Genomic DNA, 22,435 nt, shown 5'->3' with positions numbered 1-22,435 from the left:
ATGTGTGTATCAGGGAGCAGGAGGCAAGATGAGATCAGAATGACAATGTTGCTTGGGCCTAGAAAAACTCAAGTGTATAACTGGTCCAGTAGAAATAAGTAGTAATAATAATAAGAAAAAATGCTGCTGTAGAAGGAAGGATTATGAAAGTAGAGATGGTTCATGCCCAGTGATGGAGACAAGTGATAGAACTAAAGTAAGTCAGGGGCAGCCGTGTGACTTTGGCCACCAGTGACCATAGCCAGAAGCAATATGAATGGGAAGCTGAGGAATATGCACGGGAAGAAAACAAGTTGAGACAGTGACAAGACTCCTTTCCTAGTATTCTGGGCAGCACAGCCAGGAATGAGGAAGAGGAGTAAGTTGCTGGGGAAAGGCAGTAGAGAGCCAACTGATTGTGAAGTACCTTTATGATGGAGCTTTGAGAATTTCTGGTGTGCAAGAAGTCTGGTTGATAGTTTATTAACATAGCATATGATATTCACTTCATTGGTCTGAAATTAAGAATGAATTAGAATTAAGTTAGACTCTATTTCTATATATATCAATATATCTTCAGTCCCTTAGACTGGAACACAAACCTTTAATTTGTTTGAAGATGGGTGAGGACCGCAACTTGGATTTGGTTCAAAGCCTTCATTTTGGTTTACCACAAGCAGTTAATAAGCAGGGTTAGGATATAAATGAAATAAAGATTCAGGTAGGTGAATTTAGTCGCCCAATTCCTGTCAATCACAAAAAAGTTTGGCGGCCTCAGCAGCTCTAGCAAATGAAATGCCAGAAAAGCCTAGAATTATGGGCTTCTTCACCCTCACCTTTAGGAAAACAACAAAACGCCAGATATATCAGCATCTAGAAATAATATACGTGAGATGAAAGTTCTGTTTTTTTAAAAATATATTTTGATTTTTCACAGAGAGGAAGAGAGAGGGATAGAAAGTTAGAAACATCGCTGAGAGAGAATCATCAATCAGCTGCCTCTTGCACAACCCCTACTGGGATGTGTCCACAACCAAGGTACATGCCCTCGACTGGAATCGAACCTGGGACCTTTCAGTCAGCAGGCTGACGCTCTATCCACTGAGCCAAACCGGTCCCAGCTGAAAGTTCTGTTTTTAAGGGAGCTCTATCAACCAGACCCAATGACTGTGTCCCAGGCCTTAAAACTCTGGCTGCCTGTCCTGGGGCAATTTTGCCTTGCATTTATGATCAGTCAGGGCTCTTTTCCGGCAAAACTTGTCAGGCCTACATGTGGGACAACACACAAGGTGAGGAAGGTTTCTTTCCCTCTCTCTGGTTGGTTCTAAAGGAGGTTCACATACTGTATTTTCTTACGCCGGAAAATACGGTAATCAAAGAAACAAAAACACAAAAGGAAAATGAACAAACAAAAAAAGGGGAAAAAATAGTAGAGCCTCACATTCATAGAATATAGGAATAATGAGCATACCACTAATATTCCTTGCACTCCAGGAACTTCTGTGCTTTTTAAAAGGCAAAGTAAGTTTAAGGAATATTTTCAATCCAAAAGCCCTGTCAACTCAACTAATTTTCTTGATTTTTCCTATGAACATCTCCACAAAAGCCCATTTCCAATGGTGGCAAGGGCTGTTATCTTCAGGGAATCTTATCAGAATGAACCCTTTAAAATCTCAAAATTGGATACACTCATGACATTTTTTTACTCAGTGTCTTTCTTGAGATGTATTACCAGATATTTCATATCTAATATGCAGGGCAGAGCAACATGATGACTTTAGAAACTGATTATAATAAATATTCCATGAAGGTTTAAGATTTTTGCTGCATCTATATATGAAAAAAATTAGTAAATCTTTGAAATATTCCCTACATTTGGAGATAAACATACTTTTAAAAACCCAGCTGTCACCCTAACTGGTTTGGCTCAGTGGATAGAGCCTCGGTCTGGAGACTCAAGGGTCCCAGGTTCAATTCCGGTCAAGGGCATGTACCTTGGTTGCGGGCACATTCCCAATAGGTGTGCAGGAGGAAGCTGATTGATGTTTTCTCTCTCATCGATGCTTCTAGTTCTCTATCCCTCTCCCTTCCTCTCTGTAAAAATCAATAAAATGTTTAAATCCTGAAAAACTGTAAATCCTGAAAAACTGTATGATGTTCTGATTTCAAATTTGTTTCAATTCCTTACTGTTCTGTGAACTTTGGAGGTTGTAAGATCACAGTAGTACATTTTCTTAATCTCTTAAAAGACATATTTTATCAATTTCTCTTACTATCCCAGGATGTCTGTTTTTTAGAGTAGATTGTAGATAAACATTTTAGTGTAAAAACAATGAAGGCTATCAGGATGGGCAATTGTTTGGGTGTCTCTGAAGTCAGGTATCTCACATAAAATGTTTTAGGCAACCAAGTGATGAAAAACCTTTTCATAATTTTATACGCTTAGGTCCTGGAACAAAAGTTTGAATATAATTTTATCTATGCCAGACTAAGAATATTGTTACAAGTTAGAGATTCCAGTGTTTTATTCCTAAGAGGATATGAAGTAGAGCCTCTGCCACATTTGATAGGCAAAACTAACTCCTAAATACTTGGAAAGGCTAAGTAGTACTTGAGCATGAAATGTATTTTCTGTATTTTTCAGTATTGTTTTTACTTTTAATTAACATTAAATTAAAATCGATTTTAGTATATATTCCATGTTTTTAATCATCAGTATAAACATGTCTTTAGTTTCTTAGGCTTATGACCTCCTATTTTCAATATATTATCTACATATCTTTGTGTGCTTATCTATTTATGATGTTAGCCATTATATTTGGTAACCTTGGTCTGACTAGTTGGAAATGAGGTCCTAGCTGATGGTGACAGTGCAGAGAATAGGATTAGGTCCTTACCAAATGTTTGATTCACTTTTGCTAGTGAGTCTGAAAATGGTTTTGATCAGAAATTTGGAAATGACAATGATAACTGGAATTTCTAATCATATAATAAACTTTGTAAAAATTACCAGTGACAGAGAAAAAAAGGCTTATATTACATTTAATAGTGTTAATTCTGAAGATGTTTCAAACTTCCACGAAGGCTGGCGAAGTGTTCAATGGAGAAACCAGTACAAATTTCGGTAAACTTGTTAAGCAACAAAATGCCCAAAGGAATGTCCTGAACATTATTTTCACCAGAAAAGTGAAGATAATTTTCATAGTCGTTTGAGGTGCTGTAATATGTCTACCGATACTCCCAGCTGTTTTACCAAACTAGCTGTCTGTTCTAAAATCCAAGTGAGGCTTGGGTTTTCAGAATGTGTATGCTCCTGTGTTCCACAACATTCTAAAGATGGACAACCTACCCCGCTAAGACTATTGCTACAGCTTTTGTTAAACTCAGCATTATTTTCACAGAGTCTTTCATCTTCAGCTTCATAAATCTTTTTCTCAGCTGGAGAAACATGACAAAGGTCCATGTCCTGAATGGAGTCCAATAAATCTACAACATTCGGCTGTGGGGTGATTGATTTCAGTTGTTTGAGCACATACTCTTCACAATGGCCAACTGCATCCAGAAGATTATTTATTTTACTGATCAAAGCTGAGCTATTATCATGAAGGTGACACCAGGAGAGCAAAGCACTGAATGAAAATATAAACAAGAGTTAAATAGGGAAAAAATTAAGCAATCATAGGCTTTTAGAACTTTTTATGCTACGTTTTCTTTTCTAGATAACACCATGCAAAAGCGAATTAATAAAAATAATGCAAGTCAAAATAAAGAAAGTAATAATGGCAAAATAGTATTGAAAAATATATCTTTCAACAGAAATTAAACAAATGGGCTTAACCATATAAACTTTTCTATATCATAACCCCTCCTTCACAGATGTACATCCACTTCTCCTCATTTTAGATTTTCCCCTTATGACTGTGTAGCTTATGTTGAAGAGGGATACAACAGAGAGAGAGAGAGAGAGAGTGAGAGAGAGAGAGAGAGAGAGAGAGAGAGAGAGAGAGAGAGAGAGAGAGGGTGGGCGGGGGGGGGCAGGGAGGGGGAGGAAAGGAGGGAGGGAGAGAGAGACAGAGAGACCAGGAAAATTAGTTTTTCCTTTAAAGACATCAAACAGCTTCTAAACTAGTGATTCTCAATCTTGGATGCACATTAGAATAATGTAGGGAGCTCTTGAAACTATCAAGATCTAGGTCATACCCCAGACCAATTAAACCAGAATCTCTAGGGGTATTATTTTTTAAAGCTGCCTAGCTGATATCAAGGTGCAGCCAAGATTGAGAATCACATTGTTCTAATCATATGCAGCAGTTGCTTGCCATTAAAACCGAAGATTAGGGAAGTAAGTTTTTAGGCAACTTCACTTTCCCAACTTTGTTATAAGTAGACACTGTTTGCTGAGCTAACTAATGATTTTCTTGAAGAAGGTAAAAATCATTCTATTCCTAAGAAATATATATATTTTTAAAGATATATTTTTTATTGATTTTTTACAAGAGGAAGGGAGAGGGATAGAGAGTTAGAAACACCGATGAGGGAGAAACATCAATCAGCTGCTTCCTGCACACCTCCTACTGGGGATGTGCCTGCAACCACGGTACATATCCTTGACCGGAATTGAACCTGGGACCCTTGAGTCCATAGGCTGACGCTCTATCCACTGAGCCAAACCAGTTAGGGTAAGAAATATTTTTCTTTACTTTTTTAGTACAGATAGTACTTTTGTTTTTTGATAGTTCAGATTGTTCAGATAATCATGGCATAAAATGGTTGTGAAAGTAATGATGTTTTAAAATGGAATCAATTGATGAAAAAGATTTAGCAATAAGCTTTCTTAGCTTATAAAAGATTTAACCTGATGTAAAGATGAAGATGATCATTTTCCTATGGTAATATACTACATATTCTGATTCTTACCACTGAATTTTCTAAAACCTTAAACACAACACATTTTTTGTTGTTTTGATAACTTATTTTCTACCCTTTTAAAAACCATCTTTGCTGCATTTTCTCTATTGAGGGCAATTAAGCTCCATGTGCCGTTTGGCCACTTGGCTCTGAAATATGCCATTACTGCTGTGGATCTTGACAAGTATTAGATGTTCAGGACTAAAGTAAATGGGATCATTTTTCTCTATTACCAACTATAATTTTCATTATGTACTTCTAGTATAGACTTTTGTCATGCTGTGTTTTGCCACATGTGCAAGACTAAAAGCTTTATTCAAAACCTGAAGATCTTTTAAATGACCTCTAGATATACACTGAGTGGCCAGATTATTATGATCTCTGAACACATAATAATCTGGCCACTCAGTGTAATATATAGCATGTTTATGCTAGGTTTATACATGTATCATATATATATCACATATATATTACCTCTAATACTATTTGTATTAAGGTCTACTTTACTGGCTGATATATTGATAAACTAACATATAAGTTTTTTAAAAAAAATATATATTTTATTGATTTTTTACAGAGAGGAAAGGAGATAGAGAGCTAGAAACGTCGATGAGAGAGAAACATCGACCAGCGCCTCTTGCACACCCCCTACCGGGTATGTGCCCGCAACCAATGTACATGCCCCTGACCGGAATCGAACCTGGGACCTTTCAGTCTGCAGACCGACGCTCTACCACTGAGCCAAACCGGTTTTGACTAACATACAAGCTTTATTAGTTTTTTTGTCCAATGTTTGCATTATATACACTGAGTGGCCAGATTATTATGATCTCTGAATGCATAATAATAATCTGGCCACTCAGTGTTTATCCTATATAATAAAAGGCTAATATGCAAATTGTCCTTTTGACTTGGAGTTTGACCAGCAGGCAAGGCTGGCCAACTGCCCATGTCCCCTTCCCATGGCAGGCTGGCTGGACCCCACCCATGCACAAATTCATGCACCGGGCCTCAAATACACACACACACACACACACAAACAAACACACACACACCCACCACATATATATACACACTGAGTGGCCAGATTATTGTGTGTTCAGAGATCATAATAATATGGCCACGTAGTGTAAACTGGTGATAGTTCAGGTAGTGAAAAATATACACCTTCCTATCTTTTCTTTGCTATAAAGGAGACCTGGTCACATATTAAAGTGGATGAACTGATAATCTTGACTTTTTTTTTTTAAAATATATATATATTTTTTTTTTTACAGAGAGGGAGGGGAAGGGATAGAGCTAGAAACATCGACGAGAGAGAAACATCGATCAACTGCCTCTCACACAACCCTTACTGGGGATGTGCCCACAACCAAGGTACATGCCCCTGATGGGAATCGAACCCAGGACCCTTTAGTCCTCAGGCCGACGCTCCATACATAGAGCCAAACCAGCTAGGGCAATCTTGACTTTTTGAAGGCTCTCTTTGCAGCTCTCTTGTGGATTTAACAGTAGGAAAAGCACTTTCGTTTAAACACTTGGTTTTTAGATACCATTTAAAAAAAAATCTCCCAGTAGCCCTGAGGTTAAAATGACTCCAGATCTAAGTTTTAAAAATTACCTCAATGTCCCTCTGAGTTGTCCATAGTTTATAATGACTTCTGCACCTTCTTTGTAGCCTTGATTGAAGCCTTGTTGAAGGGCAACTGCTTTGCCAGCCTGTAGTCCATCTCTATAGCCTTCCTAAAGAATAAGCAATGAAGAATTGCAGCTGAAACGAACATCAAGTGAACCACTGTAGGTTTTTCTGGAAAGTCATAGAATCAATTTAGAAAAATCAATGAAAACAAGCTTTTCCTGTGTTATTTAATATCATGGTTCTAAAACATATGGCGTAGCTACACAAAGTAGACCAGACTATACTTCTCATGTAAATGTATTATTGGTCTACCAGTGTTTCCCAAAGTGTGGTAGGCGTACCCCCAGGTGTACGGGAAGAGTTTGGTGGGGGTACGCGTTGCACCGGAGTTTGGTGGGGATATGCACTGCACCGTGCTTAGCTGCGCCTAATTCTGCGTTCTCATGAGTACGAGGGGTACTCAGCGTTACGAAAATTATAGAAGAGGTACACATATGTCAAAAGTTTGGGAAGTCACTATCCCATTGAACATCCTATGTTAGCAATGGCTTCACAGAAAGGCTACATAGAGAATTTCATGCCTGGCCCCTTTTGCAAATGACTGGACTGGTAGGGTAGGTGAGGAAACAAGGCAGTAAGTAGTGTTATCAAAGGCCTTGGATAATTAATTGACGCAGGGAAAGAGGAAATCGGTTCAGCAAAAGGAAAATAAGAAATCTAGCTTTAGAAATTTTGCTTGATATCTGAATTCAGCTAAACTGCAAGTTCACGGCAGGCATGGATTTTTGTCCTGCGTCTTCTCTGCTGCCACAGCACCCAGAAGATGCCCCAGCCTCACACACAGCGTTTCTGAAACTGACAACATGGCTGTTGGGCTAAGCAATTATTTGGCTGAAACATTAAACAAAGGCAGACTCAGGGCAATCTAACCGTTGGCGATGGTAGTGAGTGGAAGTGGACCTCACCATTTGGTCCTGCAATGGATAGTTGGAGCGCTCCACCTGGAAATTGGGGGCGTGGCATTAAGCTTCATCTCATGAATAGTGAGACAAATCAGAGATGGGTAAATCACACCTAACCAATAAAAAAACCCAACGCTAACACTTCCTCCCCGAGTCGCCAGTATTCCCTATTTCTTCCCCTGACAGCCCTCTGACAACATCCTCACACGCACTGATCCCACATACGCACATGGATTAACATCAGCCCTAACTTCAGGCTCCTCCCCACTCAGGCAATCCTGTACACGGTGTACAGTCCTCTGACAGCCATGATTAGTGCAATCAGGGCATACATCCCCCACCCCTTCCCTGCGACCCTCGCACACTCCGATCTCGGCGAAGTCTGGGCAGTTTGCGGCGGTCGGACCGGCGTCCACCGCAGAGGAAGGCGCGCTGCGGTTTCGCACGCCTTAAAGAAACCCATTAAAGGGAAATCTTGGCAGCATGCGGGCCGCCCTGGGCCAGGCCAAACCCCTGTGGCCGCTCATGTCAGGCCGAGATTCCTCCCCAGCCCGCGCCCCGCAGCTTCACCTGGACTCGTCTCCGCATCTGGCTCCGCCATTCCCGCTGCACCAGGAGCGACTCGTCTGCTTCCTCGTCAAACACTTCCCCCTCCTCGCCGCCAGCCCGGATCGCCGGGGCTGCCTGGACCCAGGACATCCCTGGGCAACCCCGCGGCCCCGGGAGCAGCAGGAAGCGCCTGCAGCCCCTTCCGGTCTGAGGGGCGGGGAGGACCCGAGTCCCGACTGGCCGGGCGTGGGGCGCCGCGCATGCGCAGAGGGAGTGTAGGTGGGCGGGGCGGGCCCGTGGGACCTGGTTAATTGCGGGAGCTTTCCCCTCCCTTACTGGTGTTCCAGGGCCTGCCAACTTGAGAAACGTTTAAAACTGCAGAGAATATTTATATATATAACATACATTTTAATATATATAATATATGTTTATATATACTATTGTATATTTATATAGATTACATAATATATAATATAATATATGTTATACATGTTAAATATTTTATTGAGTTTTTACAGAGGAAGAGAGTTAGAAACATCGATGAGAGAGAAACATGGATCAGCTGCCTCCTGCACACCTCCTACTGGGGATGTGCCTGTGACCAAGGTACATGCCCTTGACCAGAATCGAACCTGGAACCCCTCAGTCCGCAGGCTGACGCTCTATCCACTGAGCCAAACGGGTTTCGGCTGCAGAGAATATTTAAAAGTTTATTTGAGCCAAACTGACAACAATTGCTGGGGAGCAAAAGCTCAAAGGATTTGGAAAATGCTCCAGAGAATGGCAGCTTTGTGCTTCATTTTATGCATTACCCCCAAAGGAGGAGGCCTGAGGGGTTACATGAAATCCATTGGTGGTAGAATAGGGAGGTGGGAGAAAGCAAAGTCTCCGGAATTGGATAAAAAAGTAAAATGAATAGACACAACGATTGCGTGTCTTTTAGAATCTCTCTCGATGTATATAAGGGATTTGACAGCTGATGTTTTAGTTATTAGGGGTGTGGAACAAAGGAAAAAAAGATTTAAAAATTAAATACCACGGCCACTTTGAGATCAATATACAGGGTGGGGCAAAAGTAGAGTATGTTTATAAAACACACATTTCTTATTAATCACAGTATCCTTCCCTGGCTCCCTAAAAGTAAACTATTGGCTGGATTATACTCAGCACCAACAACTATTATAGTAAACACGAAGAGCCTAATTATACTAGAAAAATAGGAGATTGAAGGTTTACTGTAAAAATAGCATGGAGACATTTTACAGTTAAATCCTTTTTAAGGAACAATAGATAATTAAAAAATTTTTTTAAAAACTATTTTAGGGCAAAGGAAAAGATGGAAACTCCTTAAATAACTTAATGAAGCCAGCCTTACTGTAACCTCATATAGATAGTATCACATCCTCTCTCTGTCCCCACCAAAGTTCAAATTAGCTTATGAATATGTATTCAAAAAAGAATTGCATACTTTATCAAAAGAATAATTCAAGAGATTTTATTCCAGGAAAGTCAACTGTTGCAATATTAGGCAATTTATATGGATATTTTATTTCTTCAACAATTTAAAGGAGAAGAGCCATGTTATCTAATAAATGCTGAAAAGTTACTTGAATAAATTAAAAACCATTCTTAACAAAATAATATGGAAACTACAAATTGATAAAGACATTATTTAAAAATCCAACATCAGCCGAAACCAGTTTAGCTCAGTGGATAGAGAGTCAGCCTGCGGACTGAAAGGTCCCGGGGTTCGATTCCAGTCAAGGGCATGTACCTTGATTGTGGGCACATCCCCCATAGGGGGCTGATCGATGATTCTCTTTCATCATCGATGTTTCTAACTCTCTATCCCTCTCTCTTCCTCTCTGTAAAAAATCAGTAAAATATATTTTAAAAAAAATCCAACATCAGGTAGTATTCTAAACACTCAGATGTTAAGATATTTCCTTTTGAGAAGAGAGAGAGCATCTAGTGATCACCATTATTTAACATTCTTTTGGAGACTAGTGAGTGCAATATGAGAGGTAAATACAGTAATTTGTATAAATGTTGAATAACAAGAGATGAAATTATTTTTTTTTTCTGTGTATAGATTATATGCCTAGAAGACCCAAAGACCTTCAGTTAAAAACAGCAGAATAAGGGAATCTTATAAGGTCTTTGGGCATAAGAAAAAATTTATTTTCTGCAACAACTGTCTAGAAATGTAAATGAGATCAATAGTCCACCTGCAATACCAAGAAATACTGTTAGGTATAGTATTTATATATTTGTTTAGTATTTTATAGTTAGTAGAGTACTTATAAATGTCGGGAATATAGTTTAAAAAGTCAGCTTTAGTCCTTAGCTGGTGTGGCTCAGTGGATAGAGCACTGGCCTGTGGACTGAAGGGTCCCAGGTTCGATTCTGGTCAAGGGCACATGCCAGGGTTTCAGGCTCAATCCCCAGTGTGGGGCATGCAGAAGGCAGCTGATCAATGATTCTCTCTCATCATTGATGTTTCTCTCTCTCTCCCTCTTATTTCCTCTCTGAAATCAATAAAAATATATTTTTAAAAAGTCAGCTTTATTGCGGTATAAAATTCATTATACACAGTGATATGCATACATTTTGAGTGTACAGTTTTGAAAAATATACATACCTGTGTAACCACTCCTAATCAAGATATAGATATTTTCATTACCCTGTAAAATTGCCTCAGACTTCTTTGCAGTCAATTCCTCACCCTCTGAGGCAACCCTTGATTCAATGTTTATCACTCAAAATTAGTTTTGCCATCTTTAAAAAAAATATATATATATATTATTGATTTTACACAGAGAGGAATTGAGAGGGATAGAGAGTTAGAAACGTCGATGAGAGAGAAACATCGACCAGCTGCCTCTTGCACACCCCGCACTGAGGATGTGCCGGCAACCAAGGTACATGCCCTTGACTGGAATCGAACCCTGGACCATCCAGTCCACAGTCAATGCTCTATCCACTGAGCCAAACTGGTATTGGCAGTTTTGCCATCTTTTATGTACTTGGTTTCTTTGATTCAACAAGTATTTGAGATTTATTCATGAGGTTGCATGAATTAGTAGGCTGTTATTTTTTCTTGTTAAGTACTTTTTCATAATTTTTTCTTTCACAGGTTGTTGGACATTTGGATTGCTTCCAGTTTTTGGCTATTTTGAATAAAGCTGCGATGAATATTCTTGTACAAGTCATTTTGTGTACACGTTTTAATTTCCCTTGGGGTATATATCTAAATGTGGGTTTATTGAGTCAAATGGTAAATAAAAACTAACTTTATAAGAAGCTGCCAGACTGTTTTCCAGAGACTTTACGCTCCCGCCAGCAGTATATTTGAGTGTTCGTTGCTCCACATTCTCTTTCTCACTTGGAATTGTCAATCGTTTTAATATTAGCTCCTCTGATAGCTGTGTAGTGGCATCTTATTATGCTTTTTCATTTTCATTTTCCAGATGACTTATGATATTGAACATCTTTTCATGTACTTACTTCGCATTTTTCTGCTCTTTGGAAATGAAGTCCTTGTCCTTTAAAAAAAAATGGGTTGTCTTATTGCATTTTAAAGTTTCTTTATATATTTTGCACATAAGTTCTTTGTCAGGTACATGAATTGCAAATATGTTCTTTGCAGTAGTTGTAATCCATCAGGATATTGCTGTGCAGAGACAGATAGTTAAGTTCTTGAAGTGTTGTAGGGGTAGGGAGCATTATGCCTGTGAAAGATAAAAAGAGGAGGAAACAGGGAAAGCCCATAAAAAGGGTTGCTGAAGAGCGAAACAAGCCAGTTCAAGAAAGACAAGTATCACATGACCTCATTCATATGTGGCATCTAATGAACAAAATAAACTGATGAACAAAATACGATAGAAGCAAAGACACAGAAGCATGGAACAAACTGACAAATCTCCAAGGGAAGGTGGGGGAGAGATTAACCAAAGCATTTATATGCACAACCCATGGACACAGACAACAGTGTGGCAAAGGCTTGGGAGTGTGGATGTGGAGTGGAGGAGGTCAATGGGAGAGAAAAAGGGGACATCTATCAATATAATAGGTTCAACAATAAAGATAAATTTTTTTGAAAAAAGGGAGGAGGATGCTGATCTTATCCCTACAATAGGAAAGGGAGAAGGAAGCAGGAATGAGCTGAGGAATCTTCAGATCGGTATGTGGATCTGACAAAGTCTTGATCAATATAAAAGGGAGCTTTGGGGCAAAAGGTAAAGGGAAGTTCTGCATTATGCACACAAGGCCTGGCCTTGGTACTCCTGCCATGCTCAGGTATTGGCTGGGGCACAGTTTTGTAGCGTGTGACTTTGGTAGGAAATCTGAGGCAGATTTCCACTTACCAGTAGTCCTGTAGGTGCAAACAGCTGGAGGCTGACAGCTGTATGCCTTTGTCAAGAACAAGATGATCTTTCAAGGTCCTTTCAAATGTGATTCTATTTTTTTCCAAAACAGCGTTTCTTTTTAAAATGAACGGTAAATAATAGTGACAATCCCCTGCATAAATTTTGGTGAACTTAAAGTATTTAGAAACTTATCTTGCAGTTCAATATTTCTTATATAAATACTCTATGATGAAGAGGTCAACCGTTAGGATGCACTAGATTTTTTTTTTTTCTATTCTGTTTATCCTTCATCCTGTCTTTTCCTTCAAAGACCTCCAACAATTCTTTTTTATGTCCTTCTATCTCCCATCTCCTGCTAAGTTTCATTCTTTATCTCAGTTTTCTACACTTTATTTGTGTCTTTGTAAACTGCTATTTGGTAGTTGGTATAATAAACTCTAAAAGGGCACAGACCTTTTTCTTGGTTCCTTGTCAAAGTTTCTAGCATACTGGCTTTAATCATTAAGTCTCTGGCAACCAGCCAGTATAATTCCTGATTTCTGTGTCATCTTTTAATTTTAATGTTTTCCCTTAGAGAAAACATGATTTAAAATTAAAAGATGACACCCAAAGACTTAGTCAACTGAATGGCACTGAAGTTCATAGAAGATATGAAAGTTTAGAAGGGACAAGGCAAAATGAAAAACTACTTCCCTTGACACATAGAAATCAGTAATTCTATAGACCTGTTTCATGATGGGGATTTTTTTTCTGAGCCTGCTTTTATGCCAGTAAAATACTATATATATATATATATATATATATATATATATATATATATATATATACATATATATATATATAAAATTGATTTTTCACAGAGAGGAAGGGAGAAGGATTGAGAGCCAGAAACATTGATGAGAAAGAAACATCAATCAGCTGCCTCTTGCTGACTTTGTAATCAAAGAAAACACAATAATTTCAAGAGAAACATCAAAAGTGCTTTATTCAAAGTAATGTCCATCACTAGTTACACATTTCCCCCATCTTTCAGGTAATTTATGGATACCATCCCAGTAGAACTTTTTTTGTTTTGAGGCAAACCATTCAGAGACCCAATTTTCCACTTCTTTGTACATTTTGAAGTGCTGCTCAGAAAGTGCATGTGCCATGGTTTGGAACAAGTGGTAATCTGAAGGAGCAAGGTCTGGTGAATACAGCTGGTGGGTTAATACTTCCCAGGCAAGATCTTTTCATGTGTTTTTAACTGGTTTTGAAGTGTGTGATGGTGTGCCATCATGAAGCAAAACTGCTGTGTCTTCTGGAACATCTTGTCGTTTCACAATCAAAGTGTGGTTCAAATTGATTATTTGCTATTGGTAGTGATCAGTATTAATGGTTTCACCTGGTTTTAGAAGCTCATAATATAACCCACCTTCCTGATCTCACCAAACACAGAACATTATCAATCTTCTTTCCGAAGTGATTTGGCCTTGCAGTTGATATTGATGGTTGACCTGGATCAACCCATGATTTTGTGCAGTTGTGATTCTCAAAATAAACCCACTTTTCATTGCCAGTTAAAATTCAATGCAAAAAAGACTTTCTTTTGTGCCATTGATGCAACATTTTACTGATGACTTTTCAGTTTTCCATTTGTCTTTTGTTCAGTTGATGTGGCACCCATTTTCCTTCCTTTAAGATCTTTCCCATTGCTTGTAAATGATAGGAAATTGTTTGCTGAGCAACGTTTAATCTTTCTGCAAGTTGTTTTTGAGTTTGACATGAATCTTCATCCAATAATGCTTGTAATTGTTGGTCTTCAAACTTTTTCAGTTGACCTGGACGCTCTTTGTCTTTCACATAGAAATCATCACTTTTAAAGCCTTTAAGCCAGTGTTCACAAGTTTCTTGAGATGGAACATGTTCACCATAAGCTTCCCGAAGTATATGATAACTTTTTCTTCAAAATAAAATAATGAATTAAAACTTCCTGCAAACGCTCTTTTTTTTGGCACGAAATATGATATTTTTAAGTGTAAAAATATCTATGATGTTAACACCTTTAGCAAATTTGACATATGAAGTTTTGAAGCTTGCTGTTAATACAACAAAATAGCATACATATCAAATCACATACATATAAACATATGTGTAACTCTGCCGATTGAAAAAAATCCACATTATTAACTGGTACACCTAGTATAATTTGCCAAGTGATTGAAGGGGCCAGGTAAGTGTGTATTACCCAAGTAACATCACTAATTCCTAGTTTTTAAAAAGGAAGAGAGGACAGTAAGACTTGTTCTTTGGGAAAGTATATTCTCTGTAAGTTGTTTATATTTTTCTGTACAGCTAAAGGAGTGAAGGGACATATTTCAACTTCCTGTTGGCATGGGCTCCCAGTTCTTTTATAAGGATTTGTAAAATTCCACCCCTTTGAATCTTGTCAGTGATCTCTGGATATCCTCTAGGCTTTCTCTCATAAAGCTTTCAACACACAGAATTCAGTGAACTGGGCAGGAAAATGTGTATGTGAAAGTGTGTGTGTGTGTGTGTGTGTGTGTGTGTGTGTGTGTGTGAGAGAGAGAGAGAGAGAGAGAGAGAGAGAGAGAGCGCACCTTTGTGAAACTGCCTTGATTGAAATGCCGATATTCTGTCACTTTCTGGTCTGAATTTACTCTGGTAATAAAATGGAAGCATCCCCCTGCATAGTGAAGTGTAGCAGTCAAGTCTCACCTTTTATTTAGTTCAGCTTAATGCAGTTCAGTGTTGTTCTTCCCTTTGTTTCCTTTCTGTTTATCTTCTCTAGAGCCTCCCATCACGTGTTGAGTTCAGGGGAAAATCATTTCCCTGGAGCTGTGACAATTCTCCATGTGAATAAAGACAGGGATCATGTTCAATCTTCAGGGATGACAAGGGTGAGTGAAATTTGCCAAGCGTTTTATGGTTTCAAAGTGTCTACATTTTCTATTTTCAACTTTTCAGGGGAAAGCATAAATCACTTAAATATTGGAGAGGCAATGTTTTCCTTCACAAATCATCAGGCAATAATTGGTGATGGAGGTTGTCCAGCCACACATGACTTTTATGACACCGCCGGGGCAGAAACCATTTACTTCACACTCTTGCTGAGGAGGAGGAGGAAAGCACCCAGAGCAGGCTTGCGTTTATAATTTTGGAAGCTGGAGGTCCCAGATCAGGTGCTAGCCTGCTTGGTTTCTGGTGAAGTCCCTCTTCCAGGTTGCTGACTGGTAACTTCTTATGTCCTCACTTGGTGGAAGTTGGGCAAGTGAAATCCTTATGCCTTTAAAAAAATAAAAATAAAGTTTAGGAATTGAAAACAGGTTAGTGGAGCTGGAATATGATGAGCCACGGAGAGACTGATAGAAGTTGGAGTTACAGAGGTAGTCAAGGCGAGATCTCGTGTAATCCACCAGGAAGTTTGAATTCCAGTTGAATGCATAGGAAGTCCCTGAACTTTCATAAGCAGAGGAATGACCTGATGTTATTTAGTTTTTAAAAGATTACTCTGACTACTAATCTGGAGAATGGTTAGGAGGGAGATAAAGAGCCAAAAGAATGATGTACCCCACTCTGGGTAAGGAATCCCTCCTAGATATTCCTAAAGAACCTGATACATTTTTTTTTCCTTCTTTTTGAGCAAAGCACTTATTCATCACAAAAGCAATTTTCCGTTTATTTGTTTATCATCTCCACCACTCTGAGAGCTGTTCCTTCAGGGTAGGGACTGTGCCTTAAATCTCCATGCCATACAACAAATGTATTTTTAAAAAATGGGGAAAAAAAGCACTAAACTGAGCATCAGAATTAACTTTTCCTTTCTGAGTCTCTAGCTCTGTCATCTAAAAAAAAAAAAAAAAAAAAAAAAGTCTCAGTTAAGGACCTGTCCAGATATAAATTCTGTAAACTATGTTTGGTAGAGAAAAATAAACATTTCCTATGAGGCATCTCAGTAAAAGGTCTGAAAGAGAGTGGGATGAACAGAGTGCATATATAGTGGAGGTAGGGTGTGGATAGGAGATAAATTAGGTGGCTAAAGAGCCATTCTTTTCTGTGTTTATTGTTGAACTGTAAAAAATTTATTCTTTAATTACAGTTGACATACAATATTACATTAGTTTCAGGTGTACAACATAGTGATTAGACATTAATATACTTTATACAAAGCGATCATCCCAAGGATCTAGTACCCATCTGACACCATAATACTTATTACAGTGTTATTGACTGCATGACCTATGCTGTACTTCACAGCCTTGTGACTATTTCAGTCACTGGCAGTTTGTACTTTCTAATCTTCTCACCTTTTTTGCCCATCCCCCCAATTCCCTCCCACCTGGAAACCAACAGGTTGTTTTCAACGAGTTTGTATCTCTGAGTTGGTTTTTTGTTTTGTTTGTTCATTTATTTATTTATTTATTTTTAGATTCCGCATATAAGTAAAATTATATGGTATTTATCTTTCAATGTCTGATTTATTTCACTTAGCACAGTACCCTCTGTTGCAGATGGCAAGGTTTCATAGTTTTTTTTGTTTTTGTTTTTAAAAAATATTATTTATTGATTTTGTACAGCGAGGAAGGGAAAGAGATAGTTAGAAACATCGATGAGAGAGAGTCATCAATCAGCTGCCTCTTGCACACCCCCTACTGGGGGTATGCCACCAACCAAGGTACGTGCCCTTGACCAGAATCGAACCCGGGACCTTTTAGTCCCCAAGCCGACGCTCTATCCATTGAGCCAAACCGGTTTCGGCAGATTTCATAGTTTTTTATTGCTGAGTCATAGTCCATTGTGTATATGTTGCTTCCATATCTTGGCTATTGTAAGTAATGCTGCAGTGAACATAGGGATGCATGTATCTTTCCTAATTAGTGGTTTGGATTTCTTTGGTTAAATACCCAGAAGTGGAATTTCTGGGACATAAGGTAGTTCTCTTTTTATGTATATGTTGTTATTCCTCAGCCACCATCTATCTTTTGATTGGAGCATTTTATTCATTTCCATTTAAAGTAATTGTTTATAGAAATGTAGTTATTGCCATTTTATTCATATATTTACCTTTTTTCCCCTTTCTTTTTAAAGAAGATACTTTAACATTTCTTGTAATATTGGTTGGGTGGTGATTAAATTCTTTAGTTTTTATTTGTCTGAGAAGCTATTTATCTGTTTTTCAATGGTAAATAATGACTTTGTTGGGTAGAATAATCTTGGTTGTAGGTCCTTGCATTTCATCAGTTTGAATATTTTGTGCTAATCCTTTCTGACATGCCAAGTTTCTATTTAGAAATCAGCCAACAGTCTTATGAGAGCTCCCTTGTAGGTCATTAACTGCTTTTCTCTTGCTACTTTTTAAGACTCTCTGTTTGCTTTTAACCTTTGGCATTTTAATGATGATGTGTCTTGGTGTGGGCTTATTTAGGACTCCCTGCACTTCTTGGACTTGTATGTCTATTTTCTTCATCAGGGAAGTAAGCTTTTATTTATTATTTCTTTAAATAGGTTTTCAGTTTCTTTCTCCCTCTTCCCTTCCTGGTACCTATATGATGCAATTCTTGGTACATTTGATGTTGTCCTAGAGGTCCTTTAAACTGTCCTCATTTAAAAATTTTTTTTTCATTTTTTCATTTTGAGTGGATGTTTTTTTTGCTACCTTGTATTACAGATCACTGATTCAATTTGCTTCATCTAACCTGCTACTGATCCCTTGTAATGTGTTCTTCATTTCAGTTATTGCATTCTTCATTTCTGACTGTTCTTCTTATGTTTTCTATATCCATTTCTATGTTCCCTATTCTTTTTTTATTTTATTTTATTATGTTTTCTATTTCTTTGGTGATGTTTTTACTGAGATCATATATTCTTTCCCTAAGTTCATTGAACATTCTTATAACCAGTGTTTTTAACTTGGCATCTGGTAGATTGTCTTTTTTTCTAGAGTTTTGTCCTGTTGTTTCATTTGAGACAAATTTCTTTGTCTCCTCAGTTTTTTTTTTTTTGACCTCCTGTGTTTGTTTCTGCTTATTAGGTAGATCTGCTATGTCTCCCAGTCTTAACAGGGTATCCTTATGTGGAAGGTGTCTTGTGGGGCTCAGCGGTACAGTCTCCCTGGTCACTTGTGTGGGTTTTGCATGTGGATGAGCCCCAATTGCTCTGGTCAGTGCTTTGGGTTGACTCTCAGACTGACTGTGAATACATCAGATGAGCTATTGTGTGGGGACTGATTCCACTGAGTGCTCTCAACGTTAGCAAGGCTCTGGTGCCAGCTGAGTCTGGCCTTAGGCATGTTATTTGTGAAGCTGGCTGGGTGGTGCTCTGGTGTGGTCAGAAGCCAACCATCAGGTGTGCTGGTTATAGAACCTCCTGTGAGGTGTTTCTGGGAGGCAAGGCCAGCCATTCTTTTGCCAGGCTTGGGGCCCTTTGGTAGGCGCTACAAAGTGATCTGTGGTTGGTTGCCACTTGTGCTGTGCTTGGAGGTGCCTAGGAGAGGCTATGTTGTGATTCAGCTGCCACTTGTGCCATGCTCAGAAACCCTTGATGGGCATCCCAATGTGCACTGAGGTCAGCCACCACTTGTGCTGGGTTTGGGGCCTCTTAGCAATTGCTACAAGGCACAGTGAAGTCAGCTGCTGCTGTTGGGGATTTGTGGATCTTTAAGAGGTTTTGGGAAAGTCCATAGCATGAGCTGAGGCTGGCTGCTTGTGGGGAGGAGCTGCTGGAAGACATGGGTGAGTTGGCTCGGGTAGGGTCTCAGGGAATCACCAGGGTGAAGTGAAGGGTGTTAGCTATGTTAATGGAGAACATAAATTTGACATCAGCCTGTTTCTGGCTGGCTAGGTCAGAGGGTGTTCAACAAAGGAACAACGGCACCTGCGGGCACTCCCATCCCCAGAGAGAGTTGTCCTGACCCTTACCCCTTCAACCATTCGCCCTGAAGCTAGCCAATTCCACTTCCCTTCAAGCTGCTGCTCCAGCATGGGAACTCACAGCCAGTGCGTTTGTGTGTGGCCTCTATAACAGGACGTCCCTGTCTCCATAAGTCCTCTGTCTCACTCAGCTGCAATTCCCATTGGTTTTCACAGCCAGATGTTATGAGGACTCCTCTTCCAGACACTGGTACCTTCATCTGAGAAGCCTGATGTGGGGTTGGAGCCCCTCACTTCTTAAGGGGGACCTCCATAGCTGAGATATCCCTCAAGATTTTTAACTGCCACACTGTCTGATCCTTATCTCTGTCTCTCCTGCCAGTATTAGGGTAGCTTCTTCTGTGCATCCTTAGTTATAGGAATTCAGTTCAGTTAGTCTTCAGGGGTTTCCTAATAATGATCGTTCTGTAATGCAGTTGTAATTTTGATGTGGTTGTGGGAGGACGTGAGCACAGAGGTTACCTACCCCACCAGCTTTACTGGAAGCCACATAAATAGCTATTTTTTAATTACTAGAGATTTCCTGGGTCATGAAAAAAGATTCTACATGTAGGGAGAAAAGAGCCAAATCCCTCTACCTTCATCAGGGTCAAAACAGGGCTAATGTCCACTGGGGCAACCCACTCTCAGAGCTCACTTTGACTTGTTTACCTAAACCAAGAGCTAGCAAGCTCTTAACTCTCAAAAGTTTCGTAGAATGAGAATTTATACACCAGGTCCCTGTTTTCATGCCCTACCACAGTGAAGATAAAAAGTACAACAAGTTGTGTGAATGAAATTAAAGATGGCTATAATAAGATAAATTTAATGTTTCATAAAAATCATTTTGAGAGAGGGAGAACTCATTAGGTTGTAAAAAATGAATCACACGGAAAACAGAGTCCCCATGGCAGAGCATCAGTCACTGCAGAGTAATTCTGCGGTTGTCATGGGCCTCTGCTTGGAGGGTGGATTGATGATGAGCCCTTCTTTATTGAAATGTTGTTCTCACATCTCATTTATGTTTATGCCTGCCAGGTGGCAGAACTCGTATTTGTCATTGCATCTCTTAGCCGTTTCTTAATCTCTGAGGCTTGAGTGCACAGAAGCTGAAGTGGCACAGTAAGTATGCCTGGCAAATGCATCAGTAAACACTAAGATAAAAAGACAATGCTGAGGACATAAGCTTATTCCTCAGAATAACAGGGATGAAGTTACGAAAAGGAAAGATGGATGTTCAATATCAGGAAAAATACCCTGGCTATGCTATTTGAAAAGGATAACTTCCCAAGGGAAGCTGTGAAAATCCCATTGCTTAAGGCATTTGAGAAGCGGTTGGATGACATACTGAAGATTATCCTTCAGGGAATCAACTGTGCTCTGCTCCAGAGAGTGAGCTAAAATAGCCACAACCACCACAAAATGCTCTTTTGTGGTTATGATTCTGGGTATCCAGTCAGCTCTTGCTTTATTGAATCCTTTGCTGCAACCAATATGAATTTCTCCAGGCTGAACGGAAGAATCACACTTTAGTGTTTGAGTCTTGGGAAGCCCACAGGCCCATGTCCTGGCTAGTTAGATGTGGCACCTGTCTTGCACATTGCACCGGCTGATCCCCTCCTCACCTCTTCTCACATCTCCCCTCTCCTTCCTTCCTCTCTCCACTCACCTTCCTTCCTCTCCTCCCCCAATTTCCTTTTTTCCTGCTCTTTCCTCCCTTCCTCTCCTCCTTTCCCTTACTTTCTTCTAAATAAAGAAAATGATGTGGGATGGCCAAGGCTTGGAAAACATTCCTCTGAGAATGAGTCATAATGGTGTTTCTTAGGATGTCTGCTCTCTGCTTTCGGGTTTGGTGTTGGAGGAGAATAGAGGTTTAAGCCCACCAGAGTCAACATGAGATGTAAGAATTAATGAGGTGTGCTGGCCATTTCACAACAGATATGCATACACTATTTAGCCTTAAAAATGGTGCATGAAATCTCGCCATTTGTGACAACATGGATGAACCTTAAGGCTTTATGTTAAATGAAATATATCAGACAGAGAAAACCAAAGATTTCATCATCTCACTTATTTGTGGAATCTAGAAACCAACCAACCAAAGAAAAGCAACCAACTAACCAACCACCACACACCCATATTATGCTTTTACTATTATAGATGATGCTGTACACCTTAACTAATATAATCTTATATGTCAATTATACTCCAGTTTGAAAAAGAGGCTGAGAAGGACTCAGGTCAGTTCTTGGGGAGTTCCTCCTCATTAGTTCAACTTACCTTGCATTTTCTCAGTTGATTGGGCTCTGCAGCCATTTTTCACATCCTAGTAGATTCTAACCATTTATAATGGTAACTTACAGTTTAAGACATTTGAGTGTGATTTGGAAGTCCATGCTATAAGAAAAAGTGCAAAATGTTGCTTGGGCATATGTTGGAACAACCAAAACTGTAGCTGAGAATCAGTTACCTAGTTACCAGATCTATCTTGTTACCCAGCTTCTACCTTTCAAAGCAGCCCTTTCAATTCTTTCTTCCTGTTTGGAGACCTATTCTTGGTAAATACCATGCTTCTTAAATTATTCTGTGAAAGGTTTGGAGACTATCCTTGGTGAATGTTATGCTTCTTCTTCTTTTTTCTAAGCATGGAACGAAAAAGTCTCATAGCCATTCCCCTGCCTCTTTATTGGTATCTTCAATCACAAAATAGAACAATGTCAACCCCCCTGGAAAGAGTGTGAATTACCTCTCAGAGGACAGGGACTTCTTTCTGTACAGTGTTGTTTGGTTTGCTTGTCTATTTAGTACTTTATAGAACTTAATTATGTTGCCTTTCTACCCCCTCCCCCCGAGAAAGCACAATAAGATGAGGAGATTACTGCTTGAAACTTGCAATCCCATTATCTGTCAGCCTATGAAAGATAGAAAGTGCCACTAGCGTATCCAGAAAGTCATTTTTCAGTAGCCATGGGTGACAATAATTACATTTCTTTACCAGGACATCTTGATGTGGCATATCATAAATATTCAGGTTCTGTAGACTTTAAAAAAAGATACAATCTCTCTCTCCCTGTTTTTTTTTTTTTTTTTTTTTTTTTTTTTTTTTAATAGAACACTCCT

At 39.2% G+C, this 22,435-nt stretch overlaps 1 protein-coding gene across 1 annotated transcript; it reads right to left on the bottom strand.

Moving 5' to 3' along the window:
• Positions 1-3,004: 3,004 nt before the first annotated feature.
• YAE1 (YAE1 maturation factor of ABCE1) lies at positions 3,005-8,250 on the bottom strand. The gene is made up of 3 exons (XM_036429794.2): positions 8,059-8,250; positions 6,509-6,630; positions 3,005-3,608 (listed from the first exon to the last, which is right to left on the bottom strand). The coding sequence occupies exons 1-3, from the start codon at positions 8,185-8,187 to the stop codon at positions 3,179-3,181; spliced, it is 681 nt and encodes a 226-aa protein (XP_036285687.1). The 5' UTR covers positions 8,188-8,250; the 3' UTR covers positions 3,005-3,178.
• Between the last annotated feature and the right edge of the window lie 14,185 nt (positions 8,251-22,435).

The sequence above is a fragment of the Pipistrellus kuhlii genome, unplaced genomic scaffold (genome assembly GCF_014108245.1).
Source record: "Pipistrellus kuhlii isolate mPipKuh1 unplaced genomic scaffold, mPipKuh1.p scaffold_m20_p_10, whole genome shotgun sequence".
In the NCBI taxonomy this organism is placed as follows: domain Eukaryota; kingdom Metazoa; phylum Chordata; class Mammalia; order Chiroptera; family Vespertilionidae; genus Pipistrellus; species Pipistrellus kuhlii.
Note: the sequence above shows the minus strand (reverse complement) of the source record. Positions and strands in the feature narration are given on the sequence as shown.

Excerpts from the sequence above, each read along its gene's own strand:
- YAE1 (XM_036429794.2), bottom strand. The coding sequence starts at position 8,187 with ATGTCCTGGGTCCAGGCAGCCCCGGCGATCCGGGCTGGCGGCGAGGAG. Across the intron at positions 6,631-8,058 it reads AGATGCGGAGACGAGTCCAG|GAAGGCTATAGAGATGGACT; the intron begins GTGAAGCTGCGG and ends CTTATTCTTTAG. Across the intron at positions 3,609-6,508 it reads CAACTCAGAGGGACATTGAG|TGCTTTGCTCTCCTGGTGTC; the intron begins GTAATTTTTAAA and ends ATTTTCATTCAG.